Raw genomic sequence first — 19,959 nt, 5'->3', positions numbered from 1 at the left:
TCGGATGTTGAAACCGTCCTCCCAGGTGGTTCATAAGCCCCTGTGGCTCCGATTTCTGAATCCCCTGCGGGCCATCCTAGGCCAGGCGATTTGCACCTTTGTCTCTAATCCCCTCAAACCGCCCTTTAGGCCAAGTGACTTGTCCAAATCCGCGCAGCCAAGCCAGGATTCCCTCACCTGTAAAAAATACAAAGATTAAATCAACGAGCCATAGAGAGCATCCACCTCCTGGTATAGTCACAAAAATCAAATCAATGGGGGAAGAACGAAAAAACGTGGTTTGTAAAGGAGGGAGTGGTAAACGAGGTCAGAAGATAGGTGGGTGGAGCGGCTGAAAGAAAAACCAGGCTGGGGGGTCGGGGGCAGAACAGGGAATCAATTAAAGCTCCAGTCTCTAGCCGCGGATCGCGCTCGCCCAGCGCTACGAGCTGCCAGGGAGAGCCCGGGAGGCGCTGCGCCGGGTCCCTGACCCCGCCCCTCCCTAGCTCCACCCAGTCCTAGGCCCCGCCTTTGGCCCCACCCCTGCCCCAACCCCACCCCACCCCTGGCCCCGGCCCGCCTCCTAGCCCCGCCCCCAAGGCCCGGAAGCGAAAGCAACTCCTCCTCTTCCGAGCGGGGTCACGATACCGCCGGCGGGATCCGGGATTCCGAGAGTGAGGGCTGCTCGGCGGGTCAGGGCGGTCACCGGCTGGAGCCATGACCGCGAACCTGCGCACCGCGCTCATTTTCGGCGGCTTCATCTCCCTGATCGGCGCCGCCTTCTACCCCATCTACTTCCGGCCCCTAATGCGGCTGGACGAATACCGTGAGTGACCTCTGACCCCACGCGGTGGCCTGGGCCCAGTAACTGAGAGTGACCTCTGACCCCACGCGGTGGCCTGGCCTCAGTAACTCCCCTCCCTTCCCCACGTGGGGCCATGGTCAGAGCTTTGTTCGCCGGTCAGGGAGACCCGGGTTCGAATGTCGCTGTGTGCAGCTTTGTGACAGTGGACAAGTGACTGAATCTCTCAGAATCTCAGCAACCCCTTTAGTAGTTATCTGTTTGTATAATAAAATCATCTAGCCTCTGGTGAGACTCAAAGGTGGTAATGAAAGCAATCTGCACATAGTAGGTCGACACTAAAAAGTAGTTCATACTCATATTCACCGAAGTCTTTTAATGTATCTCATTAGGCACACATTGGACCATTTAATTTACACAACCTCACTTTGAGGTAGGTATTATTATCTGTTTTACAGATGGGGAAACTGAGGCTCAGCGAGGTTGTTCAACATGCCCCAGGACACACAGCTAGTAAGTGGCAAGACAAGTATTCCTACTCCCGCCTCTGTTTCCAGACCTTCCAGACACTGAAACTGGGAATGATGATGTTGAGGGTAGGGAGATGGACCCTAATTATCCTGAGCTTGAAGGTGTTTTTATTGCACTTTATTTCCACTCCCAAAGATGTCTTTCAGTGGAAATGTTTCAAACCTAAACTGTTAACCTGGGTTTTTGAGTTTTTCCTCTCCTTTCTCCTCAAATATTTTTTCAGATTCTGCTGTCTTCATTTTAAGCTGGTTGCTCACATGACAATGGTCAATATCCTGAGAGTAATTTTCTTCCTTAATCATTCAAGTCCTATCATTCTAAAAGCCAAGCTCTCCTTCCTTGAGACCTACACCTCAGCAAGGATTAGCACTTTGATACGTCTGAAACCATCTGTCAGAGAGAAAATATTAGGCATTAGAGGCTCATTTTGTTCTCCAGGAAACCTGAACCGTCTTGGAGATGGAAGAGGGCCAACTGTGCCCCTTGACAATATTAGCGAAGGCTGAAAGCTTGGCGATTTGAAGGCGAAAGCTCCGTGTAAATGCTCTGCCCATTACAGATGCTACAACATTTGGTTTCTGAGTTAGAGTGTTTTAAGTACACAGATTTCCTTGCGGCTTCTTTTCATCAGCCAAGATTGAAATGGCCTCTGCATTCTGCCTCCCAGCCTGTCTCCATGCACCATGCGTAAGGGTGAACACGGGGCTGTGTGAAGCCCTGTATAATCTATCTGCATTATCCGTCCTTACTGCATCCTTGCCCCACGCTGTTTTATGACAGCCTCTAGAGTTGAACTTGGGACAAGGGGGTCTGCTTTGGATCCCACTAGAAAAGTTTCAGTCACGAAGACTAGAGCGGTGGTTTTCAACTGGGAATGGTTTTTGTCCCCCTAGGGACAGTTGGTTCTATCTGGAGACATTTTTGCTTGTCACAAAATGGACGGCATAGGGTGGGCTAGTGTGTGCTACTGACATCTAGTGCATAGAGGCCAGGGGTGCTGCTAAACTTTGTGCCATGCACAGGACAGCCACCCCTGACAAAGAATTATCCGACCCAAAATGCGAATGGTGCCAAGGCTGAGAAACCTTCCTCTGGGTCAGATGCTCAGGGTGTGGGTTTGCGCTGTGTCTCCCAACAACAGTCTTATAGGGGTAGTCCGGAGTCTATGGTTGTCTGAGTCGCCTTGAGACAGACGGATTAGGCCTTTTAAGTGAACATTTAGTGCGTGTGGCTACAATATCTGCATTTTTAACTGTAAGGCAGTCAACACCTGCCCACTTTTCTGGTTCAGTTTTAATTAATTTGGACACTCTTATCTGAGAGTCATAACTGATTCCTTAAACAGGTAATGATACTAAATAGCTAATATTTATTGAAAGCTTATTATATGTCTGACACTCTTCTAAGCATTTCTTATATATCAATCCATTTGGTGCTCATAACAACCCTTCATTGTAGCTGCTGTGTGATCATCATCCCCATTTTATATGTGGACAGACTGAGGTATGGAACAGTTAACTTGTACAAGGACCCACAACTGATGAGTCCCGGATCTGGGATTTGCACCAGTGCCCTTAATCGTGACACCAGGGCACCATACTGCCTCTCTAAGAGGGTGAGAGAAGTAAGTCAGATGAGGGTCTAAATCCCTTACTAGAGGAGGACCTTAAGGTGCGTTACTCAACCTCTCGGAGCCTGGCCTGTTTCCTCATCTGTAACAGTGGAATTTGCAGGACTGAATTTACATGTTTTGGGGTGAATTAAATGAGATAACAGGTGTAGAAACACATAGTATATTTTTACACTAGGCTTCCCATAAAAACATTTAAAAAATTAGGAATCACAAGGGCAGGGAAGTGAGACAAGGAGATTTAAGCAGGTGGACCCACCCAGGTGAGGCATTCGTGACTGGGTCATGGGAACCCTCTGTGAGGACGGAGCTTCAGTTCATTTCAACGCATTCAGCTAGCATTTAGTTAGCTTCCTTTTCATTTTTTTAAACCTGGATTTTAGCAATTACTGTGTGTCTGGCACTGTGTTAGGTGCCAGATGTATGTGACCGGACAAGACGGTCAGAGCTCTTCACTCATGTCACTGCCTCACACGTACCTAGTCCCCCACCCACTCCCTGCACTCTGAGCTGGTCTCCCTGCTCCGCTGGTCCCCAGGACCACCCATTCTTTACCCAGCAGCCACTGTGGTCTTTCTGGTTAGTGTGTTGCTGCTGATCTACCTTCTTTGCATTTGTAGTCAAAGATTTCAGACTATATGATTTTGATTTTTTGATAGGTCAAGATTTGCTTTGTGACTTGGCATAAGTCAGTTTTTGCAAATGTTCACTGTTTGCTGGGAATGATGTATATTCTCTTGTTTGGGAGTACAGAGTTCTGTATATGATGGTTCCAGATCATTCTTAATTCTGACTTAGATATCTTGAGGCCATATTATTCTGTGCCCACAATCTAGAATATTCTGGGGGGGGCTCAATTATTTTTACATGAGTCCTCTTTACCCCTAATATTTCTTCCGAACTCTGTTTTATCTGATATTATCATAGTTACCAGCTTTCTTTTGGTTAGTGTTTTCCTGGTGTGTGTGTATATCTATATGTATATATAGAGAGATATAGATATAGATGTCCTCTTATATTTAGCCTTTATTTGTCCATAAGTCTTATAACCAGCCTAAACTGGGATTTTTTTTAATAAATTTATTAATTTTATTTATTTAATTTTGGCTGTGTTGGGTCTTTGTTGCTGGGCGCGGGCTTTCTCTAGTTGCGGTGAGCGGGGGCTACTCTCCATTGTGGTGCACGGGCTTCTCATTGCGGTGGCTTCTCCTGTTGTGGAGCATGGGCTCTAGGCACACGGGCTTCAGTAGTTGTGGCACGTGGGCTCAGTAGTTGTGGCTCGCGGGCTCTAGAGCTCAGGCTCAGTAGTTGTGGCGCACGGGCTTAGTTGCTCCGCGGCATGTGGGATCTTCCCGGGCCAGGGCTCGAACCTGTGTCTCCTGCATTGGCAGGTGGATTCTTAACCACTGCTCCACCAAGGAAGCCCTAAACTGGGATTTTTAAAAAATCCAATCTGATAATCTTTTTAAACTGTTGGATTGAGATCATTTTCACTTATGTTTACTGCTATATTTACATTTATTTTTCCTATCTTATGTTTTCTATTTATTCTTCTGTTTCTCTACTTCCCTTTTTTCTCCTTTTCTGCCTTCAAGGCTTCTTTATTTAATTCTCTTACCCTCTACTAGTTTGAAAGTTTTACATTCTCTTTTTCTTTTGTGGTGACAGTTTAAGTTAGTCAATATCTTTACCTCCTATGAAATATACAAAGACCTTAGAATGCCTTAGCTCCTGTCCCAGATGCCCCACCCGTCCTGCCTTGTGTTTATTACTCCCCAGATGACTTAGTACCATCCGTGTTTTATACAGTCACTGATTGTTTCTCTTTACCCTCATTCTTTACTCACTGATCCTTCTTTCATCTCACACCTTTCTAGTTTCAGTTTTCTTCATTCTGAAATACATCTTTGTGTTTCTTTGGTGAGAATTTGTAACTGGGAACATCCATTCTTGTGTGTCAGAGAATGTATAGAACTCCAGGTCTTCCATTGTGGCTGTCGGAAAGTCTATTGTGCTGTTTGCTCTTTGAATTCGATCCTCTCACTCGCTTAGTCAAAATACTTCAGTAACCCTCTGCTGTCCTCAGAGTCCAGCTGGTGGAAAAGCATTGAAGAATTTGAATCTGGAGTGCAAGGTGATCAGATTCACTCTTTCCAGGAGTCTCTGACTGTGTGTGACGGAGGGGCTGGGAGGGTCAAGGTTGGAGGTAAGACGGCCAGATACGGGAAGGCTGTGCTTCCTGTGACCTCAGGGAGAGGTGACTGTAGCCTTAACCAGAGTGGTGGTGGTTATGGGACTGGGGAGAAGGACTGAATTCCGGAGCCAGATTTAAGAAATAAATCCTCTACAGGGATTTGTGACTGATTAGCTCAGGGCTGAGGGAGGCAGAGGAAAGATTGACACCCAGCGTTCTGGGTCCAGCAGCTGAGGAGATATGGTGCTAGACATTACGAAATACAGGAAGTCTGTTTGGGGGACGAGAGGACATGCTAGTTCGCTTTGGGGTGTATTGAGTTTCAGGTACCTGGATATGCTTCTGGAGATTTCCTGTAGGCGATGGGAGCTGAACCACAGGATCTGAGCTGCAGCTGGAGCTGGCGCGTCACTGGCATTGGATGGGAAGCAGAGTCATTGCAGTAGGTGGGGCTCCCAGGCAGCATTCAGAGATTGAAAAAGACAAGCTGGTCCAGGGCAGAATGCAGGTGAACATTAGCATTTGACGGTCTGAAGAGCAAGTGGTCAGAGGAGGAAGGGTCCTCAAAGGAGTGGCCAGAGCGCGAGGATTAAAACCAGAAGAGGCTGCAGTCTCAAGCCCCAAGAAGATAGCTCTTCATGAAAAGGGGGTGGTCAGCAGGGCTAGGCTGCTTGAAGACGGTAAGAAAGAAAAAAAGTGAAAATATCCATTGGATTTAGCAAAAAGAAGGTAAAGCTCATTGGTTGTTTTGTTAGAAGTGCTTTCAGTGGTTTGATGGCAGAAAGCAGATAGCAGTGGATTGAAGAGTAAATAGTATATTGGGTTGACTGTTTAAAGATGTTGGTCTGTATGGAGAGGAGAATGACGAATTATTTTGCAGCTGGTCAAGGGGGCTGTTGTGTTTTCGTTTTGGCTGGAAGCAGTGGGAGAGCCAAGAGAGCCTCTGGACAAAGAAGACTGCTGGAGAGAGAAGACAGTCCATAGAGTGGGAGGTGGCATGGGATCTTGAGATCAGATGGAGGAGGGAGACTTGGACCAAAGGCAGGACACCTCTTCCAGCAACTGAGGAGAAAGGCAGGTGTGGATACCTCTAGATGTAGCTGTGATGGTGGGAGGTTGTAGATGCTTCCTGTTTGTTGTGGCTTCTGTTCTCTTTGTGACGCAGGAGGTCAGGTGACTATGCGTGAGAGGCACAAGCCCCAGCCAGACTCTCCCTCCTTGAGACACTCTCTTCCCTGGGCTTCGTGACTGCCCCTCCGCCAGTACTCCTGGCTTTGCCCTTTTGCTCCTGCCTTTCATCCACTCCTTAGCCTGTCTTGTTGGCTGTTTCTCTTCTGAGCGTCCTTCATACATTTATGGTCCCCAGAATTCTGGGCAGACCGAGGAGAAGCCCACAGTCCTTGGAAAGGCCGGGCAGACACCCAGTCCTTGAGAAGGGGAGCCAGAGGCTAGCAAGGAACCCAGGCCATGTAGGGCCCAAGTGTCGAGACACTGCTGACCCTTCATCTGGGCCAGCCTGACTGATGCTGGCCGGCCTGGGTATGGGGACAGGTAGGCTCTAGGGCCCCTGCTGGAATAAGCCTCAAGGCAGTAGAAAAGAGGCACAAGGCTGCTTAGGTAAAATAAAGCCAAGGAGATCTTCTACGATTTAAAAGCAGACAGGCCATTATCACAAGACTGCTGTGTTGAATTTCATTTTGACATTCAGTGTGATCTCTAGCTCTTTCACTAACTCAGCCAGACTTCACCAAGTATTAGGGGGAATACAAGGTCAGTTCCACACGTGATACCTGAGTAGTGAAATGAGCACTGGGGAGATGGCAGTTGGCATTGGCAGTTGTCATTCCCACACCAGAAGTGTGGGGATGGTTCTGCTGTGCTTCTGGAGGGAATCCAGACGTTGCTGATTAGCTTTCAGCCTATTGGCACAGCATGATTCGTGGGAAGAGCCCACATTCAGGGAAGCATACTTGAAGCTGTACGTATAGCGCACATTCAGGCGCTATAACTTGAAGGCTGGTCTGCCTTTTGTCTCTGCATCCTGGAACCAGACAGTGATCCTGAATGTGGCTTTAAAAAATAACAGCATTTCAGGGCGACCTGTGAAATGAGACAGAATAAGATCATTTTCTGTGATCCTGTTCATGTTTAACTTTAGTTAGATGTGCAGAAGCACAAAGGGTTTTGCCAGAAATCTTGTGTTCATTCAGTCCCCTCATTTAGGTGACTTGTCCAAGGTCACCTAGCACATTTATTCCTGGATAGACACTAGACCCTAACTCCCCAGCCTTGTCTGCTGCTTAATGATGCCCTGTTTCACCTGCTTTTAGGACAGGGGAGAGTGTCTGCCAGTAAAGCCAAAGGTTACGTGGGAGAGCTGTGATACCTCACTTCTCCTCCCGTTCCCCTTCCGCCCCCAACCTCAAGTGTGTGGTACAGAGTCAGAGCAGGCCTGCGAGAAATCACTTGACTCAGAAATGCCTCTTACCTTGGAAGGGCATTTTCCCGATTATATGGCAAGTGCTCAGAATATGCTTTTTATTCTTTTCACCTTAGAGTCAAATGAAATGCGCAGACTAAAGTCTTATTTTCTAACAGGCCTTACAAAGCTGCCTGGATTCTACCACACACCCTGGTGAGAAACTAAAGTGTTCATGGTATTGGAAGGAGCCCACGCTTCCGATGGCCCTTTGGTCCCCCCAGCCGCTGGCTCACACTCACCCCCAATACACACGTCTAGTTCTGGATCACCCCGAAGTCAGACTGCAGCAAAGTGGGAGCATTAGAAAAGTATTATTTTATTTTATTTTTGCTATTTTTAAAAGAGACTTTCAATTAATCATCATGGAATAGTCACAGTGCTCTTGGACTTCCTTATACTTGTTTTGCAGTTGTGTATTTTTGTTGTTAAAAAAAAAAAATCCCAGCCGACAGAGAAGATCTAAGAATAGTACAATGAATCCCTTTATGTCCTTCACCTAGATTTACCAGTTGTTAACATTTTGCCACATTTGCTTTCTCTCGCTATATATATGTTACACGTCTATACATACATACATAAGGACACGCATATGTTCATATATAATTACATTCCATATATAATCGTTACTACTATTTTGCTGAACCATTTGAGAGTGAGTTGAAGACCTTGTGAGCTTTGATGCCTAAACACTTCAGCATGTATTTTCTGAGCACAAGGACATTCTCTTACATAATCACAATTATCCAATCCAGGAAATTTAATATTGACACAATGTTATTATGTAATATACAGTCCATATTCAAATGTTGACATTTGTCCAATTACCTCAGGTTGTGAGTTGCTTTTATTTGAACTGTTCATTGGCAGGAGGAGATGGAAGGGTGTTCCCGAGGTGATGGTTTCACTGTGTAGGCCCCCCCCCTCCTTATCTGCTGGTCCTCCCCAAGAGCACCCTCAACTAGTCAGTAACAAGACCACTGAGGGGGCTGGCAGTTAGGGCATGCTGTATCAATTTGCTGTGAATGTTAAATAAAGTAGCAAGTCACACAGATTTCACAGTATGGACATTTAATTTAAGGATAGGTTTCATGTTCAAAGACTTAAACATTACGAGGTAGCTTCTTTTGCTACCATACAAAAATGAGCCCGTCTGCATGTATTACTAAGTTTTAGATAGTCTACCTTGGCCCTTTGAGTAGAGCTAAGGATCCTCAATTAAAACTGCAAATCAGCTCACTGCCTTAGCACCAGGGGGCAGAGTCGGGCTTGCTGAGACACTGGAGAGGGAACTTCTAACGGGCATCGCAAAGCTCCAGGCCCCATGCTGCATATTTGCGTTTCTATCATTTCACTCCTGATAGAAGCATGCTCACTACTAAAAGGTCAGTAATTAGCTTATCCTGATTTGCCCACATAGTTAAACCCCTGACTTCTGTGTTGCCCTTTTTTCCAGAGGTTGAGAGACATTTGCTGTTTCTCTAATGATAGCAAAACAGAAACCTACTGTCAACCTCATCAAGATGTGCTTGCTAAGTCCCAAGGGACCAGTTTGTTTTCCCTTTAGCATATCTCGCATTCACAAATAAAGTGTCTTTGTGTCATATCATGAATTTATATAAGACTGCTTTGGCCTTAGAGTATTTATAAAACATTAATGGATTAAAGAACCAGGGGATGTAGATAGGATGCTAATACCGGTTATCACTTGGTAGGAACTCCTTCTGCAAATCGGTTTAAATTGCCCATCCAAGCCAAAAAAAGAGGGGGTTGCATAAGGACAAGGATTATAAAGAGATTATGGTCTATTTAAAATAAATCCTCAGCCTCTCTCCAACCTCATTAGCAATTAGCAAGGAAGTGTGAAGACAGGGATTCTTTTCTCTTCACTTGTTTCTCCATTTCATTGTAAGAGGTGAGAACACAAATGAGGCATTCCTTTGCCACCAGAAGTCAACTTCCTTTGATGCTTGGCAGCCTGCCAGCTTCTTTGGCTTTGCAGGACCTGCCTCTTGGAGAATGTGTTCCGTTCACCAGGTTGTCTGATTCTCTCAAACCTGGACATCTAGAATGCTTTCTGGCAATCAAGCATGTGTTAAAAATTCATCTCTTCCTTCTTCCATGATACTGGAGAATGGACCTTTTAGCTGTGAAAAATGATATCTGTTTTTGTTCCTGGCACGATCGATGACAGTGTAGTCTTTTACTAGTTGGCATTTTCTAAGAGCATGTTTGAGACACATCCGTACTTGGAGACTTACATGGTGACAGCATGGTAGGGCTCACTCCTACAGGAATTTAACTTCTTAGGAAATGAGATTGCCTTTTGTGTTATTTTAGGAAGTCTGACGCCTCAGAGGTCCCATTGTCACCCACTCTTTTGGCATCTCTTGGTCCACAGGGTCTTGGTTGTTGTTTACCTGCTACTTTTCAGAGAGGCCCAGTGGAGCCACCAGACCCTTCTGTATAAGCAGCTTCCTCATGCTGTGTCTCCTCTGTCTTGCTTAGAATTGGATGTCAAGATTCAGATAATCCCTGTTGCCCGGTGTTTTATTTGCCAAAGCAAAACTTAGCATTGATAAAACTCTCAGACAGGTCACTTAGGATTGACTTTCCGTCACATCACCGGAGAAGCAAGTTCAGTGAATATTTGATTTGGAAAAGCCCTGTTTCCTATACCTTTATGCTTATGTATCTTTATGAGAATAAAGAAAACTGCCTAATATTAAATAAGAGCTAAACGTGGATTTAAAGAAACACCGTCAGCCTGATTAAAAGAAAGGTTTGATTACAACACTTAATTACTATAATATAGTAGTAAACATCCTTTGGCTGCAAGTCTTTCTGCTGAAAAGCCACCATTTGTTTGTCAAGATACTTAAAATAATAAGTCTTTGTTTTCACAGGCCTTAGGTTTATTCGACACCACTTAGAAAGATGTGTGAGGGCTTGAAGCCCACAGACATAAAATGCCCAGTTTCTCTTGGCCTTCGCCTGTGGGACATCTCCAAAGAGACTGGCTAAGCTGCTGACGCTAAAACGTGCTTACTAATTGGCGTAGCACCTGCAGTCAATTAGGGAAGCTTCAATTATCCAAACCAAAGCCACCCACCCAAAGATTAATTTTCTGCTCTATTTCCTATGAAAAACATAGCATATTTAGCTCTGGGTCTAGGCCCTCAGTGGAGTACATTTTAGACACCTAAACTGCATCGTTTTCTCCTGAATTGTACTTGTTCCTGCAGTTCAGCAGCCTTGCTCTCCTCATATCACACCCACCAGTTCTTTCAAAATTGTTCTTTTGCTGTTGTTTTTGTTGCCTTTGCAAACTGCTGAGATCACTGGGAAAAGATGTTCATTAGAAGCTTTTCTTCTGAAGTACGGCTTGCTTTCTTTCACTGAAAATATCCAGTCTTTTTGCTTGATAGGATCTAACTTCTGTAACCTAAAAGCTTTGGGCAATGGCAGCTCTGAATTTAATAGCACTCAGATATATTGTTTCCTAATTGTCCCGTGTCATTGTTCCACGTAGATACAAAGATTTCCACTGCCCTGCCCCACAGTCCCCTCTCTAATGAGTAATTTTTCTGTTGTGTTTCTCAGAGAAGGAACAAACCATAAATCGAGCTGGTATTGTCCAAGAAGACGTGCAGCCACCAGGTAAACGTAAAAATCACAACAGAGTCTCACATGTACTAGTGTGTTGTCGTTGGGAGTGGTGCTTTGCAGCAGGAGAAGTCTTTGCTTCAAGGCTGGATTGTAACTGTGCCGTTATTTCCCAGCAGTTGCCATTTTAGAGGTTGCCACCCCAAGACTTCCTCTTAATATGTTACTCCAGAAGAGTTTTTGCAAGTTTACACGTTTCTCTTCTGCATTTGATAAGTGGGCATAAGTGTGTAGCAAGTGTGCAATTAACTATCAAGCATAAGTAGATGTTTTGCAGACATATTTACCAAGCACCTATTTAAACACCACCGTCATGGGAAAATACTGTTTACTTATGAGCTATTTTAATCGATGCGGGATTCTGCTTTATACAGAAGCTCAAAAGTTCCCTGTATGGCTTGAATGGTTAGTTACTTTGAGACGATCCAAGTTGGCTGAGAATGAGAGGTTTCTAGCTTATTAGCCAAAACTCTTGTAATCTGTGGCAGCGGTCTTTTTTTTATTCATTTATTTTTTAACTAGGCCAGATATATATCTCCCTGATGTGGGGCAATTTCTGAGCCATTTAAAAGTCTCTCGTCAGCTGCCACGGCTTCCCAGCCGTCCTGTTCCGGGGTTCCGGCAACTTGCCCGCACTAACTCCAACTACATGGAAATTGCACAACTTCATTCTGATGTCATCTTAGTTGTTTGGGGTTGAGGGAAGTGGTAGGAAATTTAAAAACGAATCCTGTTTTTATTCGTGTTTCTTTCTATAGGGTTAAAAGTGTGGTCAGATCCATTTGGCAGGAAATGAAAAGAGGCTATCACCACCTCTGATTATGAAAGTAGACAGAGTCTTCATGCTTTCATTTCTGTAGCAAGTACAATAAATCACCTGGCTAAAGAACGATGGCTGAAGAAGAAAACTCTAGAAGGCTGTAAAGAAGAGTAGTGTGCACCAGGATTAATTCCCTTCTTAAGTATCAAAAGAACCCTGAAACAAATCACACCATTACGAAGGTTTTCATGATTTGGTTTCCTTTCTAAAAATAAAGCTTTCTCACCCAGCTGCATTTGGAGGTGATCTACTTATTATTCAGTCTCTACCTCTTACCCACCTGAGCTGTGATATGAATACAAGCAACCAGTAGACTTGGGAAGATCCTAGTCTGTTCTGCCGTCTTCAAAATAAGAAGTTTCAGTGAAAACCCACCATATTGAGCAGCCTCCTAGGGCTCTTTGAAAATGTTAAAGTTGATAAAACTCTTTGAGGACAAGGTACATTGTACTCTTTAAGAATAAAGAGTACAACTCAACTATCTCATTGGGAGGGTTGCTGCATTTTGAAAAATAAATAACTATGAAGCAAATCAAGCTAAATGGGTATGCATGCCTAGTAGAAATCATGTTGAATTGAGTGAAAATATGTGTATTAAAATGATTTCTTTTTACTTCACAATGGTGTAAGATTTTTTGTAAATCCTTCTTTGTAAGCGCATTAAATGATACCCAGAAGTATTATTTGACTACATTATATTTGACTAGGTATTTGACTGTTTGGTGTTTGTATACAAGTAAAATTGTATACAAGTAAAAATCTTAAAGGTAAATAGCAAATGTATTGAGACAGATATTTATTGAATGCGATTCTCTACCAGATACCTCACCAGGTGCTGCAAAGATGAACATGAGAATACGAATTTCTTTCTCTAGTGCTCTCTCTGGCCCCTTACTAGATCATGTGCTTTTGAAAGACACATCTTTTTCGTTTTTACATTTCCCAGAGTGCCTTGCACATTACTGTACGCTGTCTTTTAGATGAGCTACCTGATGACATAATTTTATTATTGTGAACTGGGAGATGGCTTAACAGACAACTGGCATAATTATGTTAATTACTGTCAAAAAAAAAAGATTGATAGTTCCAAAACCAAAGTCATCATTTTTGGTAGGCATTCCCTAACATTTAATTGACTTACAGTTAACAGCCTGATAAAAGAACTGACTCATCTGGGGGACATTTGACCACTCTTTTCCTTGGAGGGGGCACCAAAAGGTTGTGTGACTTAAGAGTCAAGCCCCTTGTGGGTGCTTAATCGAGATTCCTCTGTGACTGAGGCCAGTGCCTATACATCTGCTTTGGAAGATATCCAGGCTGAAATGACTGTGTCTGCGGGTCATAGACAAGAACTTTGGGGCCTCGATGGCCTGTTTGTCGGCTGGAACAGACTCAGTTTAGTCTCCTGAGTGAGACCTATGTCCTGGCCTTGACCCTACCTTTAGTCCACCTCTTTGCAGAGATAAAGAGGCTTTCTGTCCTGCTCAGCTGCCTTGATGCTTATAAAAGGATTGCTCTTGATGTTCTCAGAGCTGTAGTGTCAGTCTGTGCTGCCCACGCTTGACAAAAGCCAGGTTGTAAGAGATGCTACTTGGGAAGACTGACTGAGGGCCTGGTGGTTCATCCACACTCCTCCCAGGTGTGCCTCCAAGATGATGAGGAAAGCACTCGAAAGAGGGGATCTTAGTCAAATACAGTTAGGAAACATAGAGTTCAAGTTAATTAGGGTTATTTGCTTCTAATTTGACAATTTCCAAGAGAGACATAACATTTCCCAAGTGTATTTGATCACAGAACATTTTTTTACCAATTATCTTCTGGGCCTAGTGACCAACAACATCCTTTTGGGAACATTCTCCAAATAGTCTCGGGACCCTTTAACACTCAAAAATTTTTGAGAACTCCAAAGTGTTTCTTCTTAGGTGGGTTATATCTATAGATGCTTACTATATTAGAAATTAAAACAAATTTTTCATTTACGAATATCAATAATAAACCCATAGGTTACTATGACATATTTTTGTGTGAAAAATTTATTTACCAAGATGAAAACATAATTTGCAAATTTCTTTAATGTCTGGCTTAATAGAAGATGTTAGATTCTCATATCTACTTCTGCATTTGATCTGTTGCTGTATCACACGTCATGTGGCCTCTGGAAAACTACACCCTCATAAGAAGAGAGTAAAAAAAGGCAAAAAGCCTTTGATAGTACAGTATTATAAAAATACTTTTGATCATGTAACCCCCCTAAAAAGATTCCAGAGACCCCTCCAGGTACCACAGTTTGAGTCTAATCTGTTTGCATTAGTTCCCTCAGAGTTGCCTGTTGAGGGAAATTACAAGAGGAGGGGAGAAACTGACAAAATTTCCCGTCCTTATTGCCAAAATGAAGTTGGATCCTTTATTTTCAATGTCCTCTTTAGGAAGACTCTGGTTGACTTTATTTTAATCTCAGCACCAGAAATAGCCACACTGCTGAAGAGTTGGTACATTTATCCCGTGAACATCGATTTGCGTAACTTGTTTCCTTCTTTGTATTGGCTGATAGGAAGCTCAACCACATTTGTGGTCCAGATTTTTAAAAAGTACCTTGTGGAATGAATTTGGGCCATTACATTACCTTCATTCTTTTTTTCCCCTGACCTTATTTTCCTTTCTGCTTTCTCACTTCAGTTTCCTATCTTATATTGTATGTTAGACCCATCATTTAAAAATGAGCCAGCGCACAGACAGTATTTATTCAATTGAAAAACCACTTATAATCTAGTAAGGGAAATGATGTAAATTTACAGATAAGATTAAAATGATGTGGAATATTAGAAGGACCTTTAAGGAGGTTCGGAGTGTCTACTGACACTGGGCACATGCAAACCCTGTGTCCCTGCAGTTCTACTAGTTATTTATGCAGCAGAAATGCATCCATAAATCCACCAAAAGACATGGACTAGAATGTTCCCAGCAGCTCTGGAAACTCCCCAAATGCCCATCAACAGTACAATGACTAAATAAACTGTGATATATTCACACGATAGAATACAATATGGCGATGAAAAGGGACAACAATGCAATGAATCTCACAAACAATACAGAATGAACAAAAGCAAGTTGCAAGAGTACTTTTAGATTCCATTTAGAGAAAGAATAAAAATGGTAAATTAAGCCATAGAGTTGGAAGTCAGGATAGTGACTATTAGGAAGAGGCGTAGCTGTAGCGACTGGCAAGGGATACAGGGGGTCTTCAAGGTGCTGATATGATACTTTTTGATCCGGGAGCAGGGTACACAGGTGTATTGAGTTTTTGAGTACTTCCCTGAGCTGCACAAGTTCACGTACTTTTCTAAGTGTATGTTGTACTTCAGTAAAATTTTTAAAAAGAGATGCAAAGATTGTGGAATCAGGAAACTTTCCAGAGAAGCACGTTGTCTGGTGGGAGGAACGTGGGTTTCAGGAGGGATGATAAAACGTACCCCTCAGCGTTGTTGGGGAAATTAGGAATACTGTATGTGAGATGCCTAGCAAATACCTGGAGCTGGGAGAGGTCAGATTAATGATAGCTATTATCATTGATGGAGTAGCTGACATTTAAACAGAGCTATGAAAAAATGCCTGGGACTCAGACACGCGGTGAGAGACACAGGTGCAGAGGCAGCAAAGCTAAGCATTTGAGGGATGGCTTGGCTGGGATGTGGTGGTGTGTGGGGAGACCACTGACCCAGGGGCTTTGCCCATCCTGTGCACCACCGGCCCGGGCTTGACATACAGCAGGCACTCGTCAGTATTTGGATGGATCGAATGAGTAATTGAAAAAAAAGACTGAGGGAACAAATGAAGGGAATGGTGTTTAAGACCACGTGGTGGTCACCCTTAAATGTCAAGCTGACAAGCTTTACTTAATTTACAGACATGGAGTACTGGAAGCAGGCAGTGGTCTGAAAACTTTCCAACAAAGCCAGAGTTCCATCCCTGGAGCAGTGCAAGACTCTTACCTGTCTGCGTGAGGAAGGTACAGAAACAAAGAATAAGTAGTAAGAAACATCAATAGCAGTTTGACAGAGTAGTTTTTATCTTTTGAATCTGATGTTTAAAAATGGGGCTTTCCTTAACAAGGATTTACTGTATAGCACAGGGAATTATATTCAATATCTTGTCATAACCTATAATGGAAAACAATCAAAAAAAAGAACATAGATACATCCATGTATATCTGTATAACCGAATCACTTTGCTGCATACCTGAAACTAACACAATATTGTAAATCAACTATACTTCAATTTTTTTAAAAATTGGGCTTTCGGGGCTTCCCTGGTGGCGCAGTGGTTGAGGGTCGGCCTGCCGATGCAGGGGACACGGGTTCGTGCCCCGGTCCAGAAGGATCCCACGTGCCACGGAGCGGCTGGGCCCGTGAGCCATGGCCGCTGAGCCTGCGCGTCCGGAGCCTGTGCTCCGCAACGGGAGAGGCCACAACAGTGAGAGGCCCGCGTACCAAAAAAAAAAAAAATTGGGCTTTCCTTTTGTACTTTTTTGCTTTTTAAAAGTTTCTAATAAAATTAATTAATTTGATTGTATTTTATAGGTCTTCAGTAGATTGGTGGTTCGAAGCAAACAACTGGGCTTCACCCCAGGTAGTTTGAAAAGCACTGACCTGGAGGACGGATCTGAGAGGGTGTTCTTGGGTCCGGCCCCGAGGTTCAGAAGCCTGTGTGCTCAGCTGGTGAAAGAACCCCCTGCCTGCTGGTGGCTCTGGGTTCTGAGGCATCAGCAGATGAAACACCCTGGTTTCTTAGCCCAGGGCTGGCCTCCACGGACAAGTGATTTCACTCTCCCAGACTTCACTAGCACCTGCTGAGTGTGGGAGGCCTCCTGCAGTTTATTCTAGCCTGTTGGTAACAAAATACACAGTTCACTGGCAACCCCTGTGCCTGGGAAGGTAGCAGGAACACTGGGGGGCCTGCTGCTCCACTAAATGTGGCCTGAAGAGGGACATTAAGTCCGCCACCATCTTCCCTGGAGCAGGACAGCCAGGCAGTGGCAGTAGGTCACCCTCCCCAGGATCCCCCAGCTGACTGGAAGCAGCAGGGTGCCTTTCACTCCTCATTTCTGCTAAGTGGTGTTTCCCAAACTCCGATCATCTGAACACAATGGGGAGAAACGAGGAGTCACTGCTTCTTATAAGAGTCAAGCAACGGTGCGCCGCAGTCTCTGCCTGGGGTTCTGTGTGTCACCTTATGTGATTAAAATAAATGCCCAAAAAGATGGGATGATTTGTCCAGACCTTTTTGGTTGCGAGTGACAGAAAACCAAGCTCCAAATAGTGCAGAAAGAGAATTCAGTCATGTAATTGAAAACTCCAGGGTCACAGTTGTTTTCTATTGTCACGATCATTTCTTAAACTGTAAACGTCATTAAGTCACAATCATTTGTGAATATAAAATGCAATTATATCCAGCACCCTCAAGAAAGAGTCATGCTGGATATCTTCAGTAGTTACAGGTTTTCTCTCCTGGTTGACATTAGCTGCTCTCTCTGCCCAACATCTTACTCCCTCTCTCATGGGGACATTTACTCCCAACTCTAAGTTTTGTTCATCTTCCTCCCACTCTGTCTCCCTGTTTTGGGTGGAGCTGACTTCACCCCATGCACCAGGAACAGGCGTCTGGTCCAAGTTTGGCCAATCAGAACACTGGGCAAACTCCTGGCCACAGAGATTGGATCTGAGATGAGCATGGGGCCCAAACCAAGCTAGTCAGCTAGTCAAGCTAGTAGAGTTAATCTTGCCTGTTGGCTGTGTGGTCAAACTAGAGGAGGGTCTCTCTTTCACCACATTTGGAGCTATTGGCAGCCACCTTGCCACCATGAGGGCTGATCTGAGACTAACACCATTGTAGAAGGAAACAGCAGGAGATGGAAGCCAGGTCTTAATGATGTTGTTCACACCTCCTGAGTTCACTTGTGTCTGAAGCAAGGATATCTCTGGATTAATAAATAATGTTAGTAAATTCCCTTTCTGCACCAGTTTAGATGGGTTTTGTCACATGCAACCAGGAGAATCCTGACAAGGCATCTCAACTTCATATTTTAATCATTTTTTCTAAAATGTATTCCACATGTCATTTCCACCTTAAATAAAGCATGTTGAACGTAAGTCAGCCTCCCTTTATGACTTGGACTTATTATTATTATACAGTTGTCCCTAAGGGGCTGTTGGGGTGGGTCAGACATTTACCTGCTGTGCTTGTGAGATTTCTGGCTTTTCTGTTTTTCTTATCTCTGCCCTGCCTCACAGCTATAAGGAGCAGACTCTGGCTTCATATTGAATTTGCTGCTTGTAGTCTGTAGTGAGATTGGAAAGCATTAGCCAAAATTCAGGAATCTGGCATCAAATGAAAGGAAATGCCTTTAATGTGGATTTAGAGGCTCCGGTAAGGATAATGGCAGGGTCTTGTGACATTTTGGCTGCCCTGAGGTGTTTTTTTCTTTCTTTCTTTCTTTCTTTCTTTCTTTCTTTCTTCCTTCCTTCCTTCCTTCCTTCCTTCCTTCCTTCCTTCCTTCCTTCCTTCCTTCCTTCTCTCTCTCTCTCTTTTTAATGGTATTTGCTTTCTGTTTCTGCATTGTTCTGAATGGATAAGTTTTCTTGATGTTTCTGTTGGTTGAGAATTTTCCCATAACAAAATTATCACACTAAAGGATTGTGCCATGTGAGCAAATGAGCTAGGGTTGAAATGTCTTATATCTTAGCAAAGTTACTTAGTTTCTTCCAAGAGGGAACAGTAATACACAGCAATATTCTGAACCTCAGGCTGACTTTTAACTTGTTTTTCTTCTTTTCTAAAATAGCCTCCTTATTTTCAACCTCTAATAGCATACGCTGACTTGCAAGGGGAGGAAAAAAAGAAAAAGCAAGCATGTTTGTGTCAGAAGGAGCAGGTTTACTTAAAGCAGATGTGGAATCAGTTTGGGCAAATGTGAGTTGCCAGCCTCTGAACTTTGCTGCTAAGTACATGCACCCTGGAATACATCAGAGTCACTTAAGCCTCATACATGTGGTGCTGGAATACAGGGTAAACATGTAGGGAGCACGCAGCTCACTGCCCTTGCAAAGTTGAATGAAAACCCCAAGGGGCACACTCCCTCTGAGAAGTTCAAATGAAGACAATTGTGTTTGGAAAAAAATATAACAAAGTGTCTGGTTTTGAAATTACCAGGAGAAAGGCAGCTCTGGTGATTTATCTTGCGGAATAAGCAAAATCTGCTTTCTAAAGTAGCTATTTTTATTTTTATTTGGGCTGCCACTTGGTGTGGACTCACATTACAGACATAAAATACCGAAGCACAAAACCATTATTTGGTTTCTGTAACGCAGAGAGCAGGACTTAATTTTTGCCAGTCCCTGCCTTTTGAACATCCGGTCTGCGGCTTTGGAGAACAAGTTAGGCAGCAGACGGAGCCTCCAGAAGGGTGACTCCTGTTCTTCTCTAACTGAACACGTGACTCCTCAGCCCGTTGAGACTCCCCATTAATGTTTGCAGCAGCTCTTGCGAAACACAGTAGTTTTCAGTGATGATGAGAGTGATTGCAGTGAGTGAGTGTCAGAGAACACGGGACAGCCAGTCCCCAAGGCCCTGGCCTCCTGGATGTGTTTCCAGTAAAGGGATGGGAAGACAAAGACGGTAATTGCTTCTCTAGTCTCTAGATGCCTAACACGATTACACGGACTAGTAGGTATGATGGGCTCAATTGCATCCCCTCAAAATTCATAGGTTGAAGTCCTAACCCCCAGCACCTTAGGAAGTGACTGTGTATGGAGATGGGGTATTTAGAGAGATGATTAAAATAAAATGAGGTCAGGGCTTCCCT

At 43.9% G+C, this 19,959-nt stretch overlaps 1 protein-coding gene across 4 annotated transcripts; it reads left to right on the top strand.

Moving 5' to 3' along the window:
• Nucleotides 1-580: 580 nt before the first annotated feature.
• On the top strand, nt 581-18,247 carry SMIM20 (small integral membrane protein 20). Of its 4 annotated transcripts, none has more exons than XR_007476944.1 (4): nt 581-805; nt 1,219-1,294; nt 11,219-11,275; nt 12,040-12,060. XR_007476944.1 is itself a non-coding variant. In XM_033421623.2 (3 exons), exons 1-3 carry the CDS (start codon nt 697-699, stop codon nt 12,075-12,077), a joined length of 204 nt encoding a protein of 67 aa, XP_033277514.1. In that variant the 5' UTR covers nt 594-696; the 3' UTR covers nt 12,078-12,781. The 4 variants fall into 4 exon arrangements, 1 of the variants encoding a protein (XP_033277514.1); XR_007476945.1 differs by having other exon boundaries at nt 584-805; nt 1,240-1,294; nt 12,040-12,059; XR_007476943.1 differs by lacking the exons at nt 1,219-1,294; nt 12,040-12,060 and adding exons at nt 16,006-16,107; nt 16,679-18,247 and having other exon boundaries at nt 593-805.
• The last annotated feature ends 1,712 nt before the right edge of the window (nt 18,248-19,959 follow it).

The sequence above is a fragment of the Orcinus orca genome, chromosome 4, assembly GCF_937001465.1.
Source record: "Orcinus orca chromosome 4, mOrcOrc1.1, whole genome shotgun sequence".
Classification (NCBI taxonomy): Eukaryota; Metazoa; Chordata; class Mammalia; order Artiodactyla; family Delphinidae; genus Orcinus; species Orcinus orca.
This window is presented reverse-complemented; position numbering and strand designations above follow the sequence as displayed.

Bases quoted from the DNA above. Each gene is read 5' to 3' on its own strand.
- SMIM20 (XM_033421623.2), top strand. From the start codon at position 697: ATGACCGCGAACCTGCGCACCGCGCTCATTTTCGGCGGCTTCATCTCC. The intron at 806-11,218 runs GTGAGTGACCTC...TGTGTTTCTCAG, and splicing joins AATGCGGCTGGACGAATACC to AGAAGGAACAAACCATAAAT. The intron at 11,276-12,039 runs GTAAACGTAAAA...TTCTTTCTATAG, and splicing joins AGAAGACGTGCAGCCACCAG to GGTTAAAAGTGTGGTCAGAT.